Source organism: Harpia harpyja, chromosome 12, assembly GCF_026419915.1.
Source record: "Harpia harpyja isolate bHarHar1 chromosome 12, bHarHar1 primary haplotype, whole genome shotgun sequence".
NCBI classification, from domain to species: domain Eukaryota; kingdom Metazoa; phylum Chordata; class Aves; order Accipitriformes; family Accipitridae; genus Harpia; species Harpia harpyja.
Genome location: NC_068951.1, coordinates 1,275,464 through 1,293,891, shown reverse-complemented (window position 1 = coordinate 1,293,891; position 18,428 = coordinate 1,275,464). Strand labels below are relative to the sequence as shown.

Sequence of the window (18,428 nt, the reverse complement as noted above, 5' to 3'; positions counted from 1 at the left end):
GGCGGCCGCCACGGCGACAGCCCGCCGATGGCGCGGGGCGCGCTGGGAAATGTAGTCCCGGCGGAGCGGCGGGAAACGTTTCCGGGTCGTGCCGGTCGTTAGCGGGGCGCGGAGGAAATGATCTCAAGTGGGGACCGCCGCGGCGGGTGAGCGAAGGCCGCCGGGGCCCTCCCGGGCCGGGCTCGCCGCTCCTTTGGTTTTTTTTGCAGGTGCCGGAGCGGAGGGCGCCGGGGCAGGCGGAGCAGCCCTCTCCCCGGGCGTGTAAGGCTTCGTTCGGTGCGTGCCGCGGCCCGGCCGCGCTCCCTCCGCAGGCCCGGCCTGGCGGGGCCGGGGTCCCGCCTCTGCCCCGCCGTGAGGGGCCGCCGCGGGGCCTGGGGGTGCCGAAAAGGCGGGAGGGGCCGGAGAGAGCTTGAGCCAAAAGCGTGCCCGGTTTGCAGGGGGTGTGGGGGGGGTTCCCCCCGGAGCCGTTAAGGTTCCTTTTTCTGGAAGTTTTCATCAGGGCCCCTTTCCTGATGTGGCGTCGCGCCGTCCTCCTCCTGCCTCCCGCACAGGGAGGGAAGGGAGGGAGGTAGAAAATGTTTCTCGTGTGGTAGCGGGGCTAATCAGAGGTTACGTCACTGTTTACAGCAAAAGCCTCCTCGCTTGCTAGTTAAGGAAGGAGTAATAGTCCCGACTCCTGCTCGGACCGGCCGTCCCGGGGGTTCTGCTCCGTTCCGCATGGTCGGAGCAGTATGTCGAGGCCCGAAGCATCAGAACGACCACAAACCCATGTTCGGGCAGACGGACGTTGGAGAGCTCTGTGTGCACCTGGATTTCTCTCAGCCTGGCTGTCTTCCCAAGCATGCCTTTGTTCTTCTGCAGGAGGGATTGCTGAGGGGCTGAAGCAAGGCAGGACGCGGTGACAGATGTGCAGATCGAGGGCGTACGTCCATTGTTACCAGAGGTGTGAGCTGCGGGACAAGGTGTAGTTGCTTCCGTAGGTCTTCATCTGCTTGCTCCTAACGGATTATAGCAAGTGCCTTTGACTAGTTGGGAGGAACTGTGTTACTCGCAAGGCTTGGACAACTTCTGATTGATTTCTCTATAACCCTCAGCTGCTTTGTTTGAGTAATTAACTTCTTAGATAACACCACGAGCCTAACACGCAATTTTTGGTCACTGCTGCCTGCTTACCGGTTGGGAGTTACTTTTCTGGCCCGTTCCGTGTGTCGCGTGCAGCTGCCTGTGACTCAGATTTGCTCATGGACCGCTTGGCTCAAGTGATGTAGCCGGAAAAAAAAAGTTGTCTCGCCCAGATGTAGGTTGAAGCTTGCTGTTGCGTTTTATGGTGATTAGTTGGAAGTAAAGAACAATGGCAGCCGGTGGGAGTTCCAGTTAAAGCATTTATAGACAAACTGAGCTTTTCTGGCACTAAAATTCTTAGAATTGGTTTGTGTCTTGATGATCTGCGCAGTGTTTGTGTTGCTTGTTGTTTAATAGACGTTGTTTGTAGTGTTTGCTTAATTAGAGTAATTGAGTTAGGAATTGCAGAATAATGTTACATTTTAGGTGTTGTTCTAAGTTCAGTAGTTATTCAGATCTCTGGCAATTTTAAGGTACCATCTGTAGCTGCCAAATAAATTGCTGAACAGATGGATGTTTGTGGGGGTTTTTTCTTATGTTGAAAGCTGAGGTGGGGTGAGAAGGAAAAGGTTGTAGGAAGAATAGCAAGATAATTAGCAGGTTATTATATTTATTTATAAAAGGTTGCTCATGTGCCGTAGGCACAGAATGGAGAAGGGAGGAGATATTCACAGTCTGAAAGAGTCTTAAAACAACAACAACAAAAAAGCCAATGGCAAAATGTTTTTGAGAACAATAATTATTTAGAAGAAGGACAGGTAAGAAACTTGTATTTGTACTTTTCTGGTTGAAGAACTCGTATCTGGCACGTTAGACAGAGTTTCATTCTTTTATTTGTTTGTTTGCATTTTGAAGTTATTGTCAATGGAAAAATAGGCATAGTGAGACTGGGGAGAGAAAGAAGCAGTGAATGTCTAGCTGGCTTTTTAACTGAGACAAATATTCCAAAGACTGGACATATTTGGTGAGGGAGTGGTGTTAATTTAAAAAAAAATTAAAAAAATTTAAAACTACTTTGACTGCTCGGCATTCCAGGATGGAGGAAGAAGAGTTTTGAATGAAAGGAGTCGCCAGGAAATAGAACGTGTTATGGTCCAGCATTTCAACGTCGAGGCATTTGAAGAGACATTTATAAATGTCTCCAGTTAAAAAACAAAACAACAACAACAAACCCTGCACGTATAGATACACACCCCAGCTGAAGGAAGGGCAGAAAAGTCTTCCATTGTGTTTTGGCTCTGCACACTTTAAAAAGAGTTGTGTTCTTTTGGGAAGTTGAGAGGGAGCGGAATTCCAGCTAGCGTTTAAACTCGGACTGCAGTATTGTATAGTGTTTGTAGTCTTGGGTGAAGACTAAATAACAGGAAGTCCAGAGAAGTTCAGCGTGTCTCACTAACAGTAATGCAGCTGCATGGTGGTGAGCTACCGTTCTGCTGCTGTGTAAGTTGTCTGAAAAACAGCTGAATCTTGTTTTGTCAGAATGCGTGTAGATGTGCCCTTAGGAATGTACTGAAAGTATTTTGTCTTTAATGTGGGCTTCATGTTTTTGTTGTAGATGGAAATTCCAGGCTTCTGGGTTGATCTTGCGCATTTCTGTTTCAGGGGCCCGGTGGTTATGACCGCTTTTGCCTTGCCGTCCTCGTCTGGTGACTCGTGACTCTTCACCAATCACGGCGGAATCCGTCAAGCCCACGCTCTGCAGGGTTGTCATCTACCTACAGAAGGAGATGTCGGGGGACACGTGTCTAACCACCACCCTTTGTCCAGCTGCAGGGCCCAAGCCCAAAACTTGCAGCTTCAAAGGGGGCAGCCTTGGTAACAAGTATGTGCGACTGAATGTTGGGGGCTCTTTATATTACACTACAGTACAAGTACTGACCAGGCATGACACAATGCTTAAGGCCATGTTCAGCGGCAGAATGGAGGTGCTCACAGACAAGGAAGGTAAGGGAATGTCTTTTGTTGTTGACAGTTTTGTAGAACAACTGGGTTTTGGTGGAGGTCTTTTAAATATCTTAAGACTACACTCAGTTAAGGATGTAGGGAAAGGTACATTCCAAAAATAGCTCGGAACATTAGGCAGCCAACTCCCATTGGTGCTAACAATCCTCTGTGCTTTATAAAAATGTTCTTTTGTTGCTAAAATTAACTAGCGGAAGGACTGGTTCTCTTTCCTACGATCACAGCTGGTATGCAGATTGTTGATGTTACGAAGACTGAACAGACAGTACGTGGGTTGTCATTTATGTGGTGTCATGTGTTGGCATCATTCAAAATGCGTACATGGGGAGGGACATTCAGTTTTCATCTTTAGAACTCAGAATAGCCTTGCTTGCTCTGTTGAAAATTCTTTTTTTCCTCCTCCCAGTAGAATGTTCCGCTTGTGGCTTACGATGCTGTGACACTATTTAGACGTCACTCAAGCAGTATGTCACCTCCTGCTCGACACTGAATATTGTCATTATAAAAATCCATAATACATTATCGAGCGTAGAACAAGAAAGACAACCAATATCAGCAATGGCTATGAGTGCTTTCATTTTCCTCTCTTTGGTAGTCCGGGGCAAAATAACACCTTAGGAATGAGAGTTGTGGCACTGTGGAGAAGAGGCTGAGAGAGGTTGGCAAGCATTTAGCCGCTTGGTGTTTCTGAACACTCGTATGCAAAAGCTCTTCTGCATGCCCAGATTACATCAGCTTAAACTCAATGCGTAACAGCGTGTTTACTTAAACTGAAACAACTCCTTGTGGATTTTGCGTACCATTTAAACGAAGTTCCCCTTGAGTAGGCTGGGTCTTGTTGAGTGTTACATACAACTAAATCCATTTAGTCCAGCAGTTTTGTGTAAGAGCCTCAGCCTGAATGGAAAACAAGGTTCATGTTCCGACAGCTACAGCTGTAGAATCTAGCAGTGGTTTAGCTTATTTTCCTATGTTGTTTTCTGTACTTAGGTTCCCAGAATAACACTTTTTTGCCTGCCTGCCATGTTATGGAAAAGGGTTTGGTGCTGTATTAAGCCCTCTGCTTGCGTGTGTCCTGCATTGCTATTGTTTGCCAGCAAGTCAGACATCCTGTTTCCTAGTGAATGTGGCTTCAGGGATGTTTTAGAATTGCAAGAACTGTCTGTTGACTGCTGTTTCCTGTGCTGCATCCCCTTTCTGCTCCCTCCTGATCTGTCTCTGTCCTGTTCTTTGCTCCTGTCTGGAGACTAGAACAGCTTTTTTCCCATACTGGGTTTTCTGGGCTAGCCTACCTTTTAGCATCTTCGGAACACTTCTGTCTCTTTAACCCCAAACAACAGCAGAAAATGTGGTTGGAAAACTGCCAAATCCTTCTCATTAGGCCACAGAACTTATCCCAAATCTACTTGTTGCAAACATTTGTGAATTCTCTCTTCTAGTCTTTCCTTGGCTTGCTTAGTGATAAGTTGCTAATTGCCCACCATTACACTGTAGCAGCAGTTAATACATTTATTCCCATACAAATACAGCACACCTCCTTTGTGCTGGGAATATGACAAGCCTCTAAAGAAAAGAAGCAACCTATCTAACAATAAGCTTTATTTTGTGCCCCCCCCCCCCCCGGTTTGAATGGCTTGGACAGTCAGTTAAATAGATGTAAATTAGACTTCCTATAGTAGTTAAAAAGGTCCATTCCTTTAATCAGAACCTAATACAGAAAAGATGAAGCAAGATAATAATTTTGGTCAGGTAGCCCACTGATGATCAGTTGATACAGCACAGTCAGGTTCCTGCAGCAATTTTAGTGTTTTGTGATAGGAAGCCAAGAATTTTTAGCTCGAGGCTTTTCTTTTGGGGTGCTGGAAAGTAGTGAGAACATACAGGAGGTACCAAAGGAGTAGTTCCACTGTCAGTTTCTGTTCTGTAACCAACTTCATTTTGCTCAAAGTCAGTAAGGACTTCCACTGAATGAAATGGGAAGAGTATCATGTGCAGTTTCAGGAAACATTAGGCTTATTTAACCTCTCCAAGGAGCTTTCTCTTGCCCGCTAGTGTTAAGGTGATTGAAATGATGCAATCATTATTTTTCAGGCTGGATCCTTATAGACCGTTGCGGGAAGCACTTTGGAACAATTTTAAACTATCTCCGAGATGACACGATTGCACTTCCAAAACACAGACAGGAGATCAAAGAGTTGATGGCAGAAGCCAAATACTATCTCATTCAGGGCTTAGTGGACATGTGCCAAGCAGCCCTGCAGGTAAGAAACAGAAGTAGCCTGTAAAGTTTTTTGTGGGTGTTTTGCTTATAAAATTTATTAAGACAACTTGAGAGAGTATTTCATGGCCTTAGAGACGGCATCGAGTCTTAGATGCACAAGACAGCCTGGAAAGAAAATGAGACAGCAGTCAGGTAAGTTGTAAGAGCTTATCCAGTACGTTTATCAAAGCCGTAGTTATCCTTGCTCTGTATGCACACCTGAGATCCTGTGATGCTTTGAATAAGAGATGAAATGTTTTCAGACCCATGTGCTACCATGGCATGGCCTTCCAGGCCACAGGTGCCTGTGCTCTGAAGTCATTTAGTGCAAGTAGTGAGGCAGCTGCATTACCAAGGGAGCTATTTCTTTGTAAGAAGAGAAGGATTGTCCCCTGGTTAGATTATATGAATCTAGAATGTGCTAGACATAGGTTTGAGTTCCTGTCATTTTGGAGATGTCTGGTGTGACAATGGGTAAATCGTTTCCCTTTGTGCTTCTGTTCGGTTGTCCAGCTGCCCCCTCGCAATGGGGATAGTAGCACTTTTCTACTTCACAGGTATGCCAGGAGGATGAATAAAGTAGAAACTGTATTGACAATTTGTCATTTACATAGAGGGACTGATTCTTTTCTGTTTCTTTTTTTTATATTTTATTTAGGAAATAGATAGTGAATTAGTTCCTCTTGTGTGAAATGAAATAAAAGCCAGAAATTTAAAGGAAACTGATTGAATAAACATTATTATTTTGAGCATATGTTTTAAAAGGCCTTATGGCATTTGTCTAAATTTCTCCCAAGTTATGTCACTTCTAATTAGATAGTATTTATAGGCAGAATGGGTTTGAATCTTTGAAAACATGGTAACTTTTTTCCCAAGTTTGAATCTTAATGGAGAAAAACACCTATATGGTAAGCACTGAGTACTTTAAGGACTCTTCTTCATATCAGTTTTGCAAATATGTAAGCCCATAGTGGCTTCATTCACTTTATGAGTCCGTATGCATTCAGCTGATTGCAATCAGCTTGTTCTGCCAACCTTTTAATAAGGTTAGCCCAGATGCAATATATGTAACTTATTATTAGTCTCAGCATTGTGAAATGAATGTTTCTTGCAGGGCAAAACTTAGTAATTCATAAATGCCTCACATACTAGGTTGAAAATACTTCTTGTATCCCCTGAAAGAAATGCAAAACCACACTGACAATTTTCCTTCCGGTTTGGAATTTAAAACCTTTTTTCTAACAACAAAATGTTCTAAGGCTTTCCTATTAGCTATTGAGCTTTCCTTAATTTGCTACATGAGGAATCTGGAGTCACAGGCTGTGCTACATGCTCTTGATTGTTGCTTTTGTATCACAAGGGGCTGAAGTCCGTTTTGGTGACATGCTGTTCTTTCCAAATGTTCAGTTCACGGTGGCTGATATTCTTACATGCTGCAGTGTTTTGAGTTGGTTAAAACTAGTGCAAACTCCTACTATCCTTTTCTTCGAAAAAGGATAGAATAATAAACACACTTAAACCAAATATGACTTGAGCTTAGAGTCCTTGCTATAGCTAAGAAGGACATCCACCTGCATCCCAATGTTTCTATTACTGCTGCCTTCTGGGGATAAGAAATCCCTCCGCTGTATTTCTGGGTTGCAGATCAAGGTAACGCTGTGTGGTTACTATAGCAACACAGAGCTTTTTTTTTTTCCCTTGCATCACAGGATTTGGGAATATAGCTGGAGGGGTTGGAGAAAGCAGCAGCAGATGTTAGCTTTAGCATTTATCTCTCTCGAGTTTATTTCCTCTCTCTCTTCTTTCTTCAAAACAGGACAAGAAAGACTTGTATGAACCTGTCTGTAGCATCCCTATTATCACATCTCCAAAAGAAGAAGAGAGACTGATAGAATCATCAATGAAAGTAACTACTTTTCCACAACTATCCAGTGAGAAACTGAATTTTTGCTAAATGTATTCAAACACAGAACTTATCTTTTCTGCTTTTTCTCTTTCTCTCCCAATAGCCTGTTGTTAAGCTGCTTTATAATAGAAGCAACAATAAATACTCCTACACCAGGTATGTCAGGTTTTTTTCCCCACTGTAATGGGAAAGTTTCCCTTTGACTATGGGAATGGAGTAAGATGTGGTACGACCTAGCTTGTTTGGGGTTTTTTTGTTTGGTTTGTTTTGGGGTTTTTTTGCTTACAGTGGTGCTCTTCTATGGATTTGAGCGCAGTTGTTTTTGACTGACATGAATCTAAATCGGGGGAGAACACAATAAACTGTATCTGTTGAAGTTTAGTGTACAGTTCAGTTGTGTGAGAAGAAACAAGGACAGGATGAGGCTATTAATATTGGCTGAAACTAGATATGACTTGGGTAATGCAACACAAACTGGTCAGCAGGGCATTACCTTGTCAACGCAAAGCTAATGCAGCCATGATTCCCGCCTTGTCAGTTTAGCTATACTTTTGAGTCTGCATATAGCTGCGCCAGCACTCTTTTATTCTGACCTACAGACATTCTTGATGTTCCAGTGCCTTCAGTGCCTCTAAATGAATTAATTATTTGGTTACAAAGGAACGTGTCTGTTCTGCTCAGGAGCAACCTAGTTAGGGCCAGGGCAGTAATTTTCTGGCTTTCCTCCTGTATAAAATAACATTATTTATTTAGTTCTATGCTGCAACTATCATGATCCCTTTGTTATGATGCTATTAGAATGGCATTGGATTTTCCCAAACCAGTCATTGAAGTGATGCGAGTAATCCTTTATGCTATGCAGAATCCTCATTTTCAGCCTTTTCAATGTGAGATACAATCTTGGAAGCTTTTTTTCTCTAGACAAACTGATGGTCTATCTGTCAGAGAGATGGATTCTAACAATCATGATATTTCAGGTAGTCGGGAAATGCTACCTGCGGGAGTGCTGAAGAGCAGCCTCTTTTTCAGCAAACTGCATTTGTATCTGCCAGTTGTATTGGACTCCTCCCTGTTACCCTTTAGCTTACAGCAGTGATGCTAAAGCAAGTACAGAATAGCATATTAGTCACCAAGGGTCTGGAAACATAAACGGACTAGTAATGAGAGCAACAGAATCCTGGATACCGGGAGGTGCTGGTATCTCAACTAGCTGTAGGGTTCTAATTATTCCTTGTGCATGAATCTGCATGCCTTGAGGGTGTTTAAATGAGGCATCTTTATTTAAAATTCCACACTGGCTGCTAGCAAGCAAAGATTTTTTTTCCTTCTATTCTTCCTAACCAACAGTATAAAAGGAGCTTTCTCGGTTATGTTGTCAGTGTGGTCTAATAACATAAATGGATGAAGACTTCCACATTCTTTTCCCAGCTCTGCCACTTGATGGAGGCTGGGACTTGGCACTGGCTGAATCGCAAGTTGCTTTATCAACTGATTCTTGCGAGCTGAAGGTTTTGTCTGGTTGCACATCATTCTTTTTTGATTTAGATCTGAACAGAAATACTTCTCAGACTACGTATTTTATGTAAAGCCCAGTTGGCTTTTCTTATTAGCAGTGTCTTGATTCACAAGTATTTCATAGCCTTCCTGGACCACTTGCAAAAGTTAAGATACTGCATACAAAAGTACAATGTCATGTCTCTGGGTAGATTCTTGGCAGCAAGGTATGAACCTTGAGCTTATGGGTCCAAAGAGTAAGCAATTTCACTGTTAAAGCTAGCAAGGTTGGCTTTGTTGTCTAGGCGGTAATACGTTCACCAATTTCCACATATCCGCACATAATTTCCCAGCCACCTATAAAAAGAGACAAAGGGGCAGAGTACTTAATTTCAATACAGCTGCATTCAAGCTGATGTCAGGAGTAGGGCTTTTAGATTTGGGTTGGTGGTTTGTTTTTTTTTTTTAATTAATCAAATTGGACATTGATTGGCCATGATGTTGTTAAAGTAAAATATTTTAAATTTTAAGAATAGCTTTCTGATAGCTTTACCTGACTTTAAAGCTATAATACAGTGTATATTTTTTTTTTCTCTAGAACATCTAGATCTTGCTTTGAAAAGTAATTAAGATCCTACATTGTGTTGGCTGTCAGTAAAACTTAAGTCTCCTAAATAATGTATTCACCCTAGAAATTTGTATATGCTATCACTAGTGTTACGTGGTGTTACGTGCAGAACACCTTGCTTTTTAGCTGGCCTTCTAACATGCATTGACTCTTTGGACTTCTGCTGTTACTAAGCTAAAGAGAACTGTAGTTAGCATGTGATTTAATCGTCTTGAGTGTCAGTCAAAAGATAGTTGTAGGTAGTTGATGTAATGATTTGGGGAAATAGTGCTGTCGTTATTAATTATATAACTTGACCTCTAAAAGCTGGTGTGTTTGCTCATGGGGATCAGAGCATCTTATTTGTATCTGAAATTGGCTACTACCCTGTCTTTTCTTGGCAGCATATGGCAATGAGTCACTACTTATTTGTATTCTGCAGTTAGATCAATGCTTAAAACTATGGTGGAATAGGCATATAAATTCTGTAGAGATGGCCAGTTGAAAAACGGCAAAAACCATACTCCTCCTTTTGTTGCTGTGTTTCAGTAACTCAGATGACAACTTACTGAAGAACATAGAACTGTTTGACAAACTATCTCTCCGATTCAACGGCAGAGTTCTTTTCATTAAGGATGTTATAGGGGATGAAATCTGCTGCTGGTCTTTCTATGGACAGGGTCGGAAACTTGCTGAAGTCTGTTGTACCTCTATAGTGTACGCTACAGAGAAGAAGCAAACCAAGGTAATGGAGTTTTACCCATCTGTCTCTTATGGTTTAAAAAAAAAAAAAGTTGATGATACATTGCAGAAAGATGCAGATTTTGTATAACTTAAGCCAAATTGCCAGGGGCAAGCAATATCACTTGTTGGAAAAGCTTTGATACCAGCTCTCCTGAATATTGACTGGAATTGATGGTCAGTGGCATCGAAATTACTTGAATGGCTTGCTGCTTAGGGGGCTGCAGGATGAGCTGTCATCTAGGTAAAAGATGCTGCATACTAGATAGAATTCAGAGAAGACTAAATATGGTAGCAGGTTTGAAGGAAAGGCTGAGAATAGCAATTCTGAAAGCATGTGCATTTTAGCACTAGTCTCTTAAAGTTGATGGACTTTGTGTCCCTAAAGCATGTAAATGCCTTGAAATTCTTCTCTAATTAAATGGAGTAAAGATCTAATTCTGCTCCTAATTATACCTACATAAGTTTACTTCATTGCAGTTACTTTGTACTGTTTCACTTGCACTGATGTAATCATTGTATGTAATTGGACTAAATGGTTGTGTCTGGGAGTATAAATTTCTTCAGAGTGTTGGAAGATATATGCCAAAAAGGAGAAGGCTGAAACTGATCTGTCCCAGCCTGAATAACTGAAATGGATGGGATGAAATTAATGAAAGGGAAACTTGAGCTCAAACACTGTTTAGAAACATGGTATATTTATTATCGTTGTGCTTTTATGCGCAAAACTACAGAATATCTGTTTTAAAAAAAAAAGTTCAGCAGGAGTGCAGATTCCCAATAATCAACCTATCTTGATTTCCCCACACTTCCAGCAATTCTTCTCGTAGTCTTCCCACCTCTGATTTTGCAAAGGTTACCTAAAGACTTGCTTTCAAGCACAGTATGTCCTAAAGAGATGAGTTACATGCATGAAAATATGATAATGATTAGCATGATAAATCTACAGAGTTTCCCTAACTTCAGGAGTTAACTTTTGACTTGCAGTGGTGCAGGTAAGGTGACCAGGTCCAACATTAGCACTTAAGAATCAGAAATACTGTTTTCCATTCTAGAATGATCTAAAAGCAGAGGTGAGGTAGGCAAGCTGGTGGTGGGAATAATCCTCTACTAGGAATTGGACTGCTTTGCTCATCTTTCTCGTTTACAATTGTTTTACTCTCTTCATAGTGTATGTCTTTTTATGGCTCAAATATCTTTACTTATGGGTAAGTGTTCCAGTCATGTTATCCCATATAGATCTGGAAAAGGACATGTGCTGTTTTTTGTAGGTTGAATTCCCTGAGGCACGAATTTATGAGGAAACGCTAAATGTCTTGCTGTATGAAACACCACGGGTTCCTGATAACTCTCTGCTGGAAGCAACAAGTAGGAGCCGAAGCCAGGCATCTCACAGTGAGGATGATGAGGGTTTTGAACTTCGTGACCGAGTGCGCCGAATCCATGTGAAGAGATATAGCACCTATGATGACCGTCAGCTTGGCCACTAGCGTATCAGTCGAGGAGTAAGGGTTTGGTGTCAAGGCTTGTATCGATATTCTTTGAGGGAGATCAGGAAGTAGGGAGGGATCAGTTGGACTCTGGATTGATCTTCATTTGGCTTCTTGGCTCCCTAGAGAAGCAAACGGGCATTTTGTGCGCACAAAGCAACACTAAAGGCCAAGGGCTTTGAGAACTAAGATGTTAATTTTGCACCATGTGCTTTAAATACAGACTGGTCCCCTTTTCATGCCACGTGAGGAACGGAATTCGGAACACCGATTCTGACAGTTTGTGGTTGCTCTTGCATATCTAATGACTTGCCAGTTTTCTTACTTCCTGTGAGAAGTACTGCTTTTCCTGAATGAGATGGTGTGATTTGAAAAATCTTTTTCCAGATACCTGCCCTTTTAGGGTTTTGTATAATGGAACTTCCAGTTTTTAAATCAAGATACTGAAGAGGGGGTGGAGAGAACTTGAACATGACTACTCATAGCAAACACTACATCTGATAACCCCCAGAAGAAATGGTTAGCTATCCAGTAGTCAGATGCATTGCACAGGTGATTTCTCCCACCTCTTTCCCCCAGTACACGTACAAAAGTTTGTGTTCCAAGATAGCTGTCTTTAAAACTCATTAATTCTAAGGTAAGCTCTTCCAAAGAGCTAAGAGTCAAGTCATCAAAAAAGCTGCCCTTGTGAAAAATGAGAAAAATTTGAAAATTTAAATATGTATGTCATGATTTGTCTTGGGAGATGGGGAAATGGGTATGGTGAAGGGAGAAACTTCCTCAAGTAAGAAAACTTGAGGAATAAATTGTGGCAGGGTTGCCATTGTTTAGGCTTGTGATAGTCTAATCCTGTTTATATAAAAACAACGGCAATCTGGGGAATTAGTTTTACATTAGTTTCCTCCTGTGGCCCAAAAGTGCTATTTGATGTTAAATTTCTCAAGCAGCAGGGGAAAAATTGCAGTGGGGAAGTACAGTCTAAACATTTTATAAGGCTAGATAATGTTCACATACTGAAGGGTGATTTCAAGTTTTGTGCTCTGAATCCCTTCTAGAGCATAGAATTTGAAGTGGGAAGAGAATAGTCATAAAAATTTTGTTCTAGCATGAAACTGCAACAGGCTTTGGACACAGGAGAAGGGTAGCTTATACTAAATTTTAAACTGAAATAATAACTTTTATTCTGAGTGCTTGGCTGGGTGCTAATTGTAAAGGGCCTTTGAAAAGTTTGGAGTCAAGGCTGCTCTGCAAATTGGGTGTCTGGAAACAGTTTCAAGTTTAGTAGGAAAAGGTGTTACTGTACTTTTAAATGTTTGCTTGTAGGTTTCAGCTGTAGGTTGCAGATTCAAATTTTACCACTGTCATATACGGTTATTACTTGATGGCTGTTCAGTGGCAGCTATGGATATATGACAGTGGTGGAGCATGCTCCACAACTGCTTTTATGTTCCCATATTGTACGTGAACAGGGAAGCTTCGGATTCTGCAACGGTTAGTCTTGAACTGCTTTGACCGGTGCCAAATCTACCTATAAGTTTTAAAGCATATTACTGCAAAAGCCTGACAAGAAGTGAAGTCATAAGCAGAATTAAGATGGTGGATGGTTTGGTAGTAATAGAAGCAGGGGAGGGAACAAAAAAATTATTTTCACTCAATTAGGCTTTTGAAAATGAAATTGTTGAGGCTTGGTAAGAAAACACTAATGGCTGCAAACTTTCAGGACTTTATTGCCTAGCCAGACCTCTACATGTGGCAGGCATTCACTTAGCTCTCTTCACATTTGGGAAGTAGCATTGCCACAGTAATGCACCTGCCTTTTTGTGAAAGGCCTCTTTAAAACTCTAATAACCTCTTTTCTTTTTATCTTGCTTTCTGTAAGTTGTTTTCCAGCTGGTTTTTCTATTGTGCCAGTGAAAATACAGCTGCTGAAATTAGTTTTGACGAAGGCTTTTGTGTTTGTTTGGGGTTTTTTTCTTTAATTCTGCTAAGAGTGTGATGTGGATTCCCCCCCCCCCCTCCACTAACACTATTTCAATTACACTGTGGTGGATGCTTGGAAGCTACCAGCAGAGCCTATAGTGATAGGGTCTTTGTGCTGTACTTAATAGCTTCAATTTATTCTCTTGTACTTTTTTTCCGTCTTGTAACAAATAAGACTGCCATTTAAAAATCACGTGTAGCACTTCTGTTTCTTGGCAAATGATTTATATTATTTTTTTCTTGTTACTATCATAGTGAACATTAACAGATTAAGTAAGTGATGCTGGTAGCCTTGCAAAATTATGTTTAAAAAGTTATAAGCAGGAAAATGTCATCTTTGCATTTCTTTTCTCTGGGGAGTACAAGTATGGGGAGGAGTGTGTGAAAGAGAATTGAGTGTCAGATCTGTGTGCTAGTCCAGAGGCTTTCATTCCGTGTTGGATTCTGTACTCCCAGGATTCATATTGTGAATTATTACACTGTAAGAAGCAGAGAAAAGCTTGTGGTTTTGGTTTAGTTGGCTTCCTTTTCCCTGTCTCCCATAGCCAACAAGTAGTATTAATTTCAGATTTGAATTTAGATGAAATTAATCTTGGAAACAAACTGTTTTGAGAACCATCTGGGTTGTGAGAATCTTTTAAAAAGTGCAAAATAACTTCTTGGTATTTGTGGAATATCAGTAAGAACTGTAAGAGGTTATGAATGTTTTTAAAATATGTACAGATACCCTTTTCATTTAACCTTCTTATCTCATCCCCATTCATTCTCCCTTCTCTGCTTCCAATTAGTACTGATCACAAAACATCTGCTTTTAGATTAAGATACGACTAGAACTGGAATGATGTTAAACACTGCTTAGCCACTGTGGACAGAACACTCTGTCAGCCTGTAAGCTTTACTTAGAGTAAAAATCTAATTGCATAAACACTAAAGTTTTTTATCTATTCAAAAGATATTTCAAAACCATGGTCTTGGTGTTCATTGTCCTGATAGGATTTTCAGGATGTGGCTGAGAGATCCCAGTTAAATACCCATGGCTGGGTTTAACTAGCAGTTCTATAGTTCCCTCCACTGCTGGACAGATTGGAATGGGAGAACATCAGGAAATCCTCTGTGTAGGTGGGTTCTGGGGTGTGTGCTATTGAGTTGTGCGCAAGGCTAAAATGATTGTAGTATTAGAGATCCCCTCCCTAGGTAGGGCTGCTATACTTGGGTTTCTGATAAAATCTGGAATGCCCCGAGTTACCTCTTACCTGAGTGCTTACATAATTGGATAATGTACATGAAGTCTCCATAAATCTAAATGTAGACATGAATGCAGCCATCACTTACACAGTTCATGGGTTGAACATTTTTCTAATACAAGTGATAGAACACTGTATTTTTCTCTTAAGAGTCCTGCTTATCTGAAACTGGTCCAACACACGATGTTAGTGAATGTCCTTTCCACCAAAATCATGGCATGTTGATTTATACAGTCTCTGTACTACCAGCTTCTGATAATTTCGAATATTGTAGTTTTGGTGTAACACGTGCTTTGTATTCGCATGTTAATCATCCTTAACTTAATTAAAAGCTATAAATTGTTTTGACAACAACATTCTAGACATTCTAGAACATAATTTTACAACCTGGTGTAATGGACAAAAAGCAGCACTGAAAGGGATAATGCTGTTTTGAACCGTAGCATTCACTTATTTGTAGTAACCTGTCCACTTCCAGAGAGAGTGAACAGCTGTGCTTCCTAAGGCTCTTCTCTGCTGGCTTTAAATATCACAAATTATGATCCCTATTAAGACAATATAGATTTCTAATTATATGCATTTGTCTGCAAGTTATGAGACTTGTAATGGCTTCCTACATAGACCATCACCAATGGATGTGTTTACTGATGTGCCTGTGAATTTATAGTAGCCTTTAGGAGGAAGAAATGCCTTTTTGCCTCATTTGTAATGTATGAATTCTAACTACATCAGCTGGCATTCATTAGCTGCTGGAGCTCTTTTTGAAACCTTTTTGTCCTCTTCACTCCTAAATTTACGTGAACTTTTGCGCATTCAAATATTATATTAGCAGACAGAGAATGAATGGAAAACATTAACTGACATCTATACACAAGTACTGTAATAAAGAGTTGCATGTTTCTGTAATGGGGTCCTCACATATTGCAAAATAGCCTCAGTCTTTCTACAGAGAAGGAGACTTGGTGCTTTGAGTGAATGTCTTATGTTAAACAGCTTTTCAGTATCAGTGTTAATTAGGCAATAATGTCAAAAGAGAGAGTTCTGCAGGGTAGCAGCCTCCAACTGCTTGATAAATGCCGAGACAAAACTAAATGTTTAACCTTCACCTTGACATTTAGTTTTTGGAACAGGAGACATTTATCCTACTGTAATGTTCCATTCCACTGACTTTTTCTCTCGCACTCCGTGGTTAAAATATAAAATAACTGACAGAGACTGGGAGGGCATTGGAGGGACTGATACTATGGTGTTATTGAAAAGCTGTGTTCTGCTTGGAACAGGCAATGCTTATTGTGGTTTTGATTAGATTTTTTTTTTTCTCTTGAGGTTTTTTAGTTTTCAGACAAAATTCACTCTAGGAAATACTGATGAAGTATACCTTGACTGAATGTCTCTGGCCCAGCAGTCCCTGTCTTACACAATTAGATTATATCCTCTGACAATCCTTGGCATTAAATCTTTACAGTCAAATTTCACACCATCCATTCTGTTAGGAGAACTGAGGTTTTATTAAGAGATGAGTGGGCACGAGTCCTGTTTCCAGCTTTGCCACTAACTCTGTGACATACAGCAACTCACTTTTTCTGTATATGTGTCATTTTTCCTCATCTGTAATAAAATGGTGGTAAGACCCTGCCCTACCTCAGAGGGATGTTGAAGTTTAATGTGTTTAATAATAGTAAAGCACTTCGGATTTCTATAATATTTTATATCCAGAGGATAGCAAATATGATTGCTGATCTTGTTTAAACTGACATTCTGTGATCAAGCTGTTTTCTTACAACATCAGGCTTTGTTTTATTTTTCTGTCTTACCTTTTAAGGGTCAGCCTTATGGATAAAATACTTAGTTAATGCAGTAACTATATTAGCTATTGATTAAAGTGTTTTCTCTTTTATCAGTGCATTAAATGGAAATGGAACACTAATTTTTAATAAAGTGTTATATTTTGTTTTCTGTGATTTTTCTCCAGCATCATAACTTTTTATTCGTCATGTTGGTCTGCACTTTTCTGCATTGTAGTTGTGATCCTCACCAACTATTTACGATTCCTGAACCACAGAAATACTGTGTCAGCAAATGGCTTTTGTATTATATGGAGCTGTTGCTACCTTTCACCCATGTCCTGCAGGTGCAGGCTATTTGTAGGAGGTATCAATGTACTTACAGGTGCTCCGCAGACAAGTGGTTTTGATTTTCTCTGGTCTTTTCCTTTAATTGTAAAACAACTCATTGGCTGCAGTGGTTTTCATGTTAATGGAAATAACTTCATTTCTTAATAAGAATCACAGAGCATTTTGATCTTTCCTTAAGTCTACACACAATTTGTATTACCACAAAGGTAACCTAACTTGTATTTTGAACATCTTTAACCTTTCTTGACTGATGGGGCAGCCTAGCAGGGAATTAGATCCAGAGATGTAGCCTGTGTTCTGCAGCAGGTGTGCTTTTGAGGTGGCCAACATAATCTGTCAGTTCTATTTAGCTGTTCTCTTTGCTGCTGTTACCCTGCTTTCTGAGCTAAGCCATAGGGGTTTTTTGTTGTGAGCATCAACCACAAAAACTATTCTATGAAGTATCTGAGTGTCTTTGAAGGAAGTTAGGTAATCCTTCTGTTTGGAAAGGTAAGAAACCTCTCTTGGGTAACTGTGGTTTCTAGTGCACACTGGCTATTCTTTCCCACAGTTGTGTTGTGGAAAATTGGTTTACCTGTAAGGTAGGTGCTCCTACCCTGACTTTATGTTGTATGAGAGCTTGTAGAAACAGCCTACATTCATCATGGTAGGACTTTTGGTTCTTGTGACTGGGTGATGTGATTCAGTCTCCTCCATCTGCTGCTTCTTTCAAAAATGGAACAGCTCTTCTCTTTCTCCCTTTTCTGCCTGCATTAACAGAGGTCTGTCTTGTTCTTGGTGCAGTCCAGCTCCTGCCTCCTATCTCTTTTTTTTTCTGTCCTGTTCCTTTGGGAGCTCTCCCTTCGCCTGGGTCTTCTTGTGACTTTTCCCTTGCAGCCACAGCTAATGTAGGATTTTCAGCAGTAGCTGGAGGACTCGCTGAGAGCGAGCTCTGGTTTATTAAGTATCCTGAACACCTCTGCTGGAGGAATGATCTTGCCTCCATCCTTACTTGCTTTGGAAGGAAGAGCTGGAATGCTTCCTGGGCACCCCCTGCGGTTTTGCGAAGTGCTGTCCTTTTGCCAAAACCAGAAGGCAACTCAAACAAGCTGAGTTTGCTGTTCTCTCTTTTAGTGAAAAATAGGGAAAGAAGCACCAGAAAAAGCAGATTTAACATACATCACTAACCTGATGCTTCAACCCCCTTCCCTTCTCTGGAGAGGCCGGTGTGCCGCTGCTGCGCTGGCGGGAGGTACTGAACACTTGGGCTCCCCGGGCCCCTCCCGGGCTGAGGCTCCTTCAGGACCAGCGTGGGCGCGGGCTGCTACCGCAGGAAAGACCGGGGGGAGCTCCCGGGCCGGCCCGCTGCGAGCCGGCGGCCCCAGGCCCGTTCCTTACCTCGGGGCCGCACCTCACCTCAGCGCCGGAGGAGACGGGTTCCCGCCTCGGCCTGGCCCCGCCCCGGGCGCCGTTGCCATGGCGCCCCCACACAGCCGGGGCGGCGGCGG

General features: G+C 41.6%; 1 protein-coding gene across 16 annotated transcripts; it reads left to right on the top strand.

Annotated features, from left to right (window-relative positions):
• The first annotated feature begins 23 nt into the window (after positions 1–23).
• Positions 24–16,767, top strand: TNFAIP1 (TNF alpha induced protein 1). 16 transcript variants are annotated; one of them, XM_052803846.1, is made up of 8 exons: positions 153–276; positions 862–922; positions 2,725–3,066; positions 5,176–5,345; positions 7,161–7,250; positions 7,354–7,406; positions 9,901–10,096; positions 11,364–16,767. In XM_052803846.1, the coding sequence occupies exons 3-8, from the start codon at positions 2,850–2,852 to the stop codon at positions 11,580–11,582; spliced, it is 945 nt and encodes a 314-aa protein (XP_052659806.1). In that variant the 5' UTR covers positions 153–276; positions 862–922; positions 2,725–2,849; the 3' UTR covers positions 11,583–16,767. The 16 variants fall into 16 exon arrangements, with proteins under 16 accessions (XP_052659800.1, XP_052659806.1, XP_052659792.1 ...); XM_052803832.1 differs by having other exon boundaries at positions 862–943; XM_052803836.1 differs by having other exon boundaries at positions 862–962.
• Positions 16,768–18,428: the final 1,661 nt, after the last annotated feature.

Coding starts and splice junctions, on each gene's coding strand:
- TNFAIP1 (XM_052803840.1), top strand. CDS start 2,850: ATGTCGGGGGACACGTGTCTAACCACCACCCTTTGTCCAGCTGCAGGG. Junction 7,251..7,353: donor TGATAGAATCATCAATGAAA/GTAACTACTTTT, acceptor CTCTCCCAATAG/CCTGTTGTTAAGCTGCTTTA. Junction 7,407..9,900: donor AATAAATACTCCTACACCAG/GTATGTCAGGTT, acceptor GCTGTGTTTCAG/TAACTCAGATGACAACTTAC.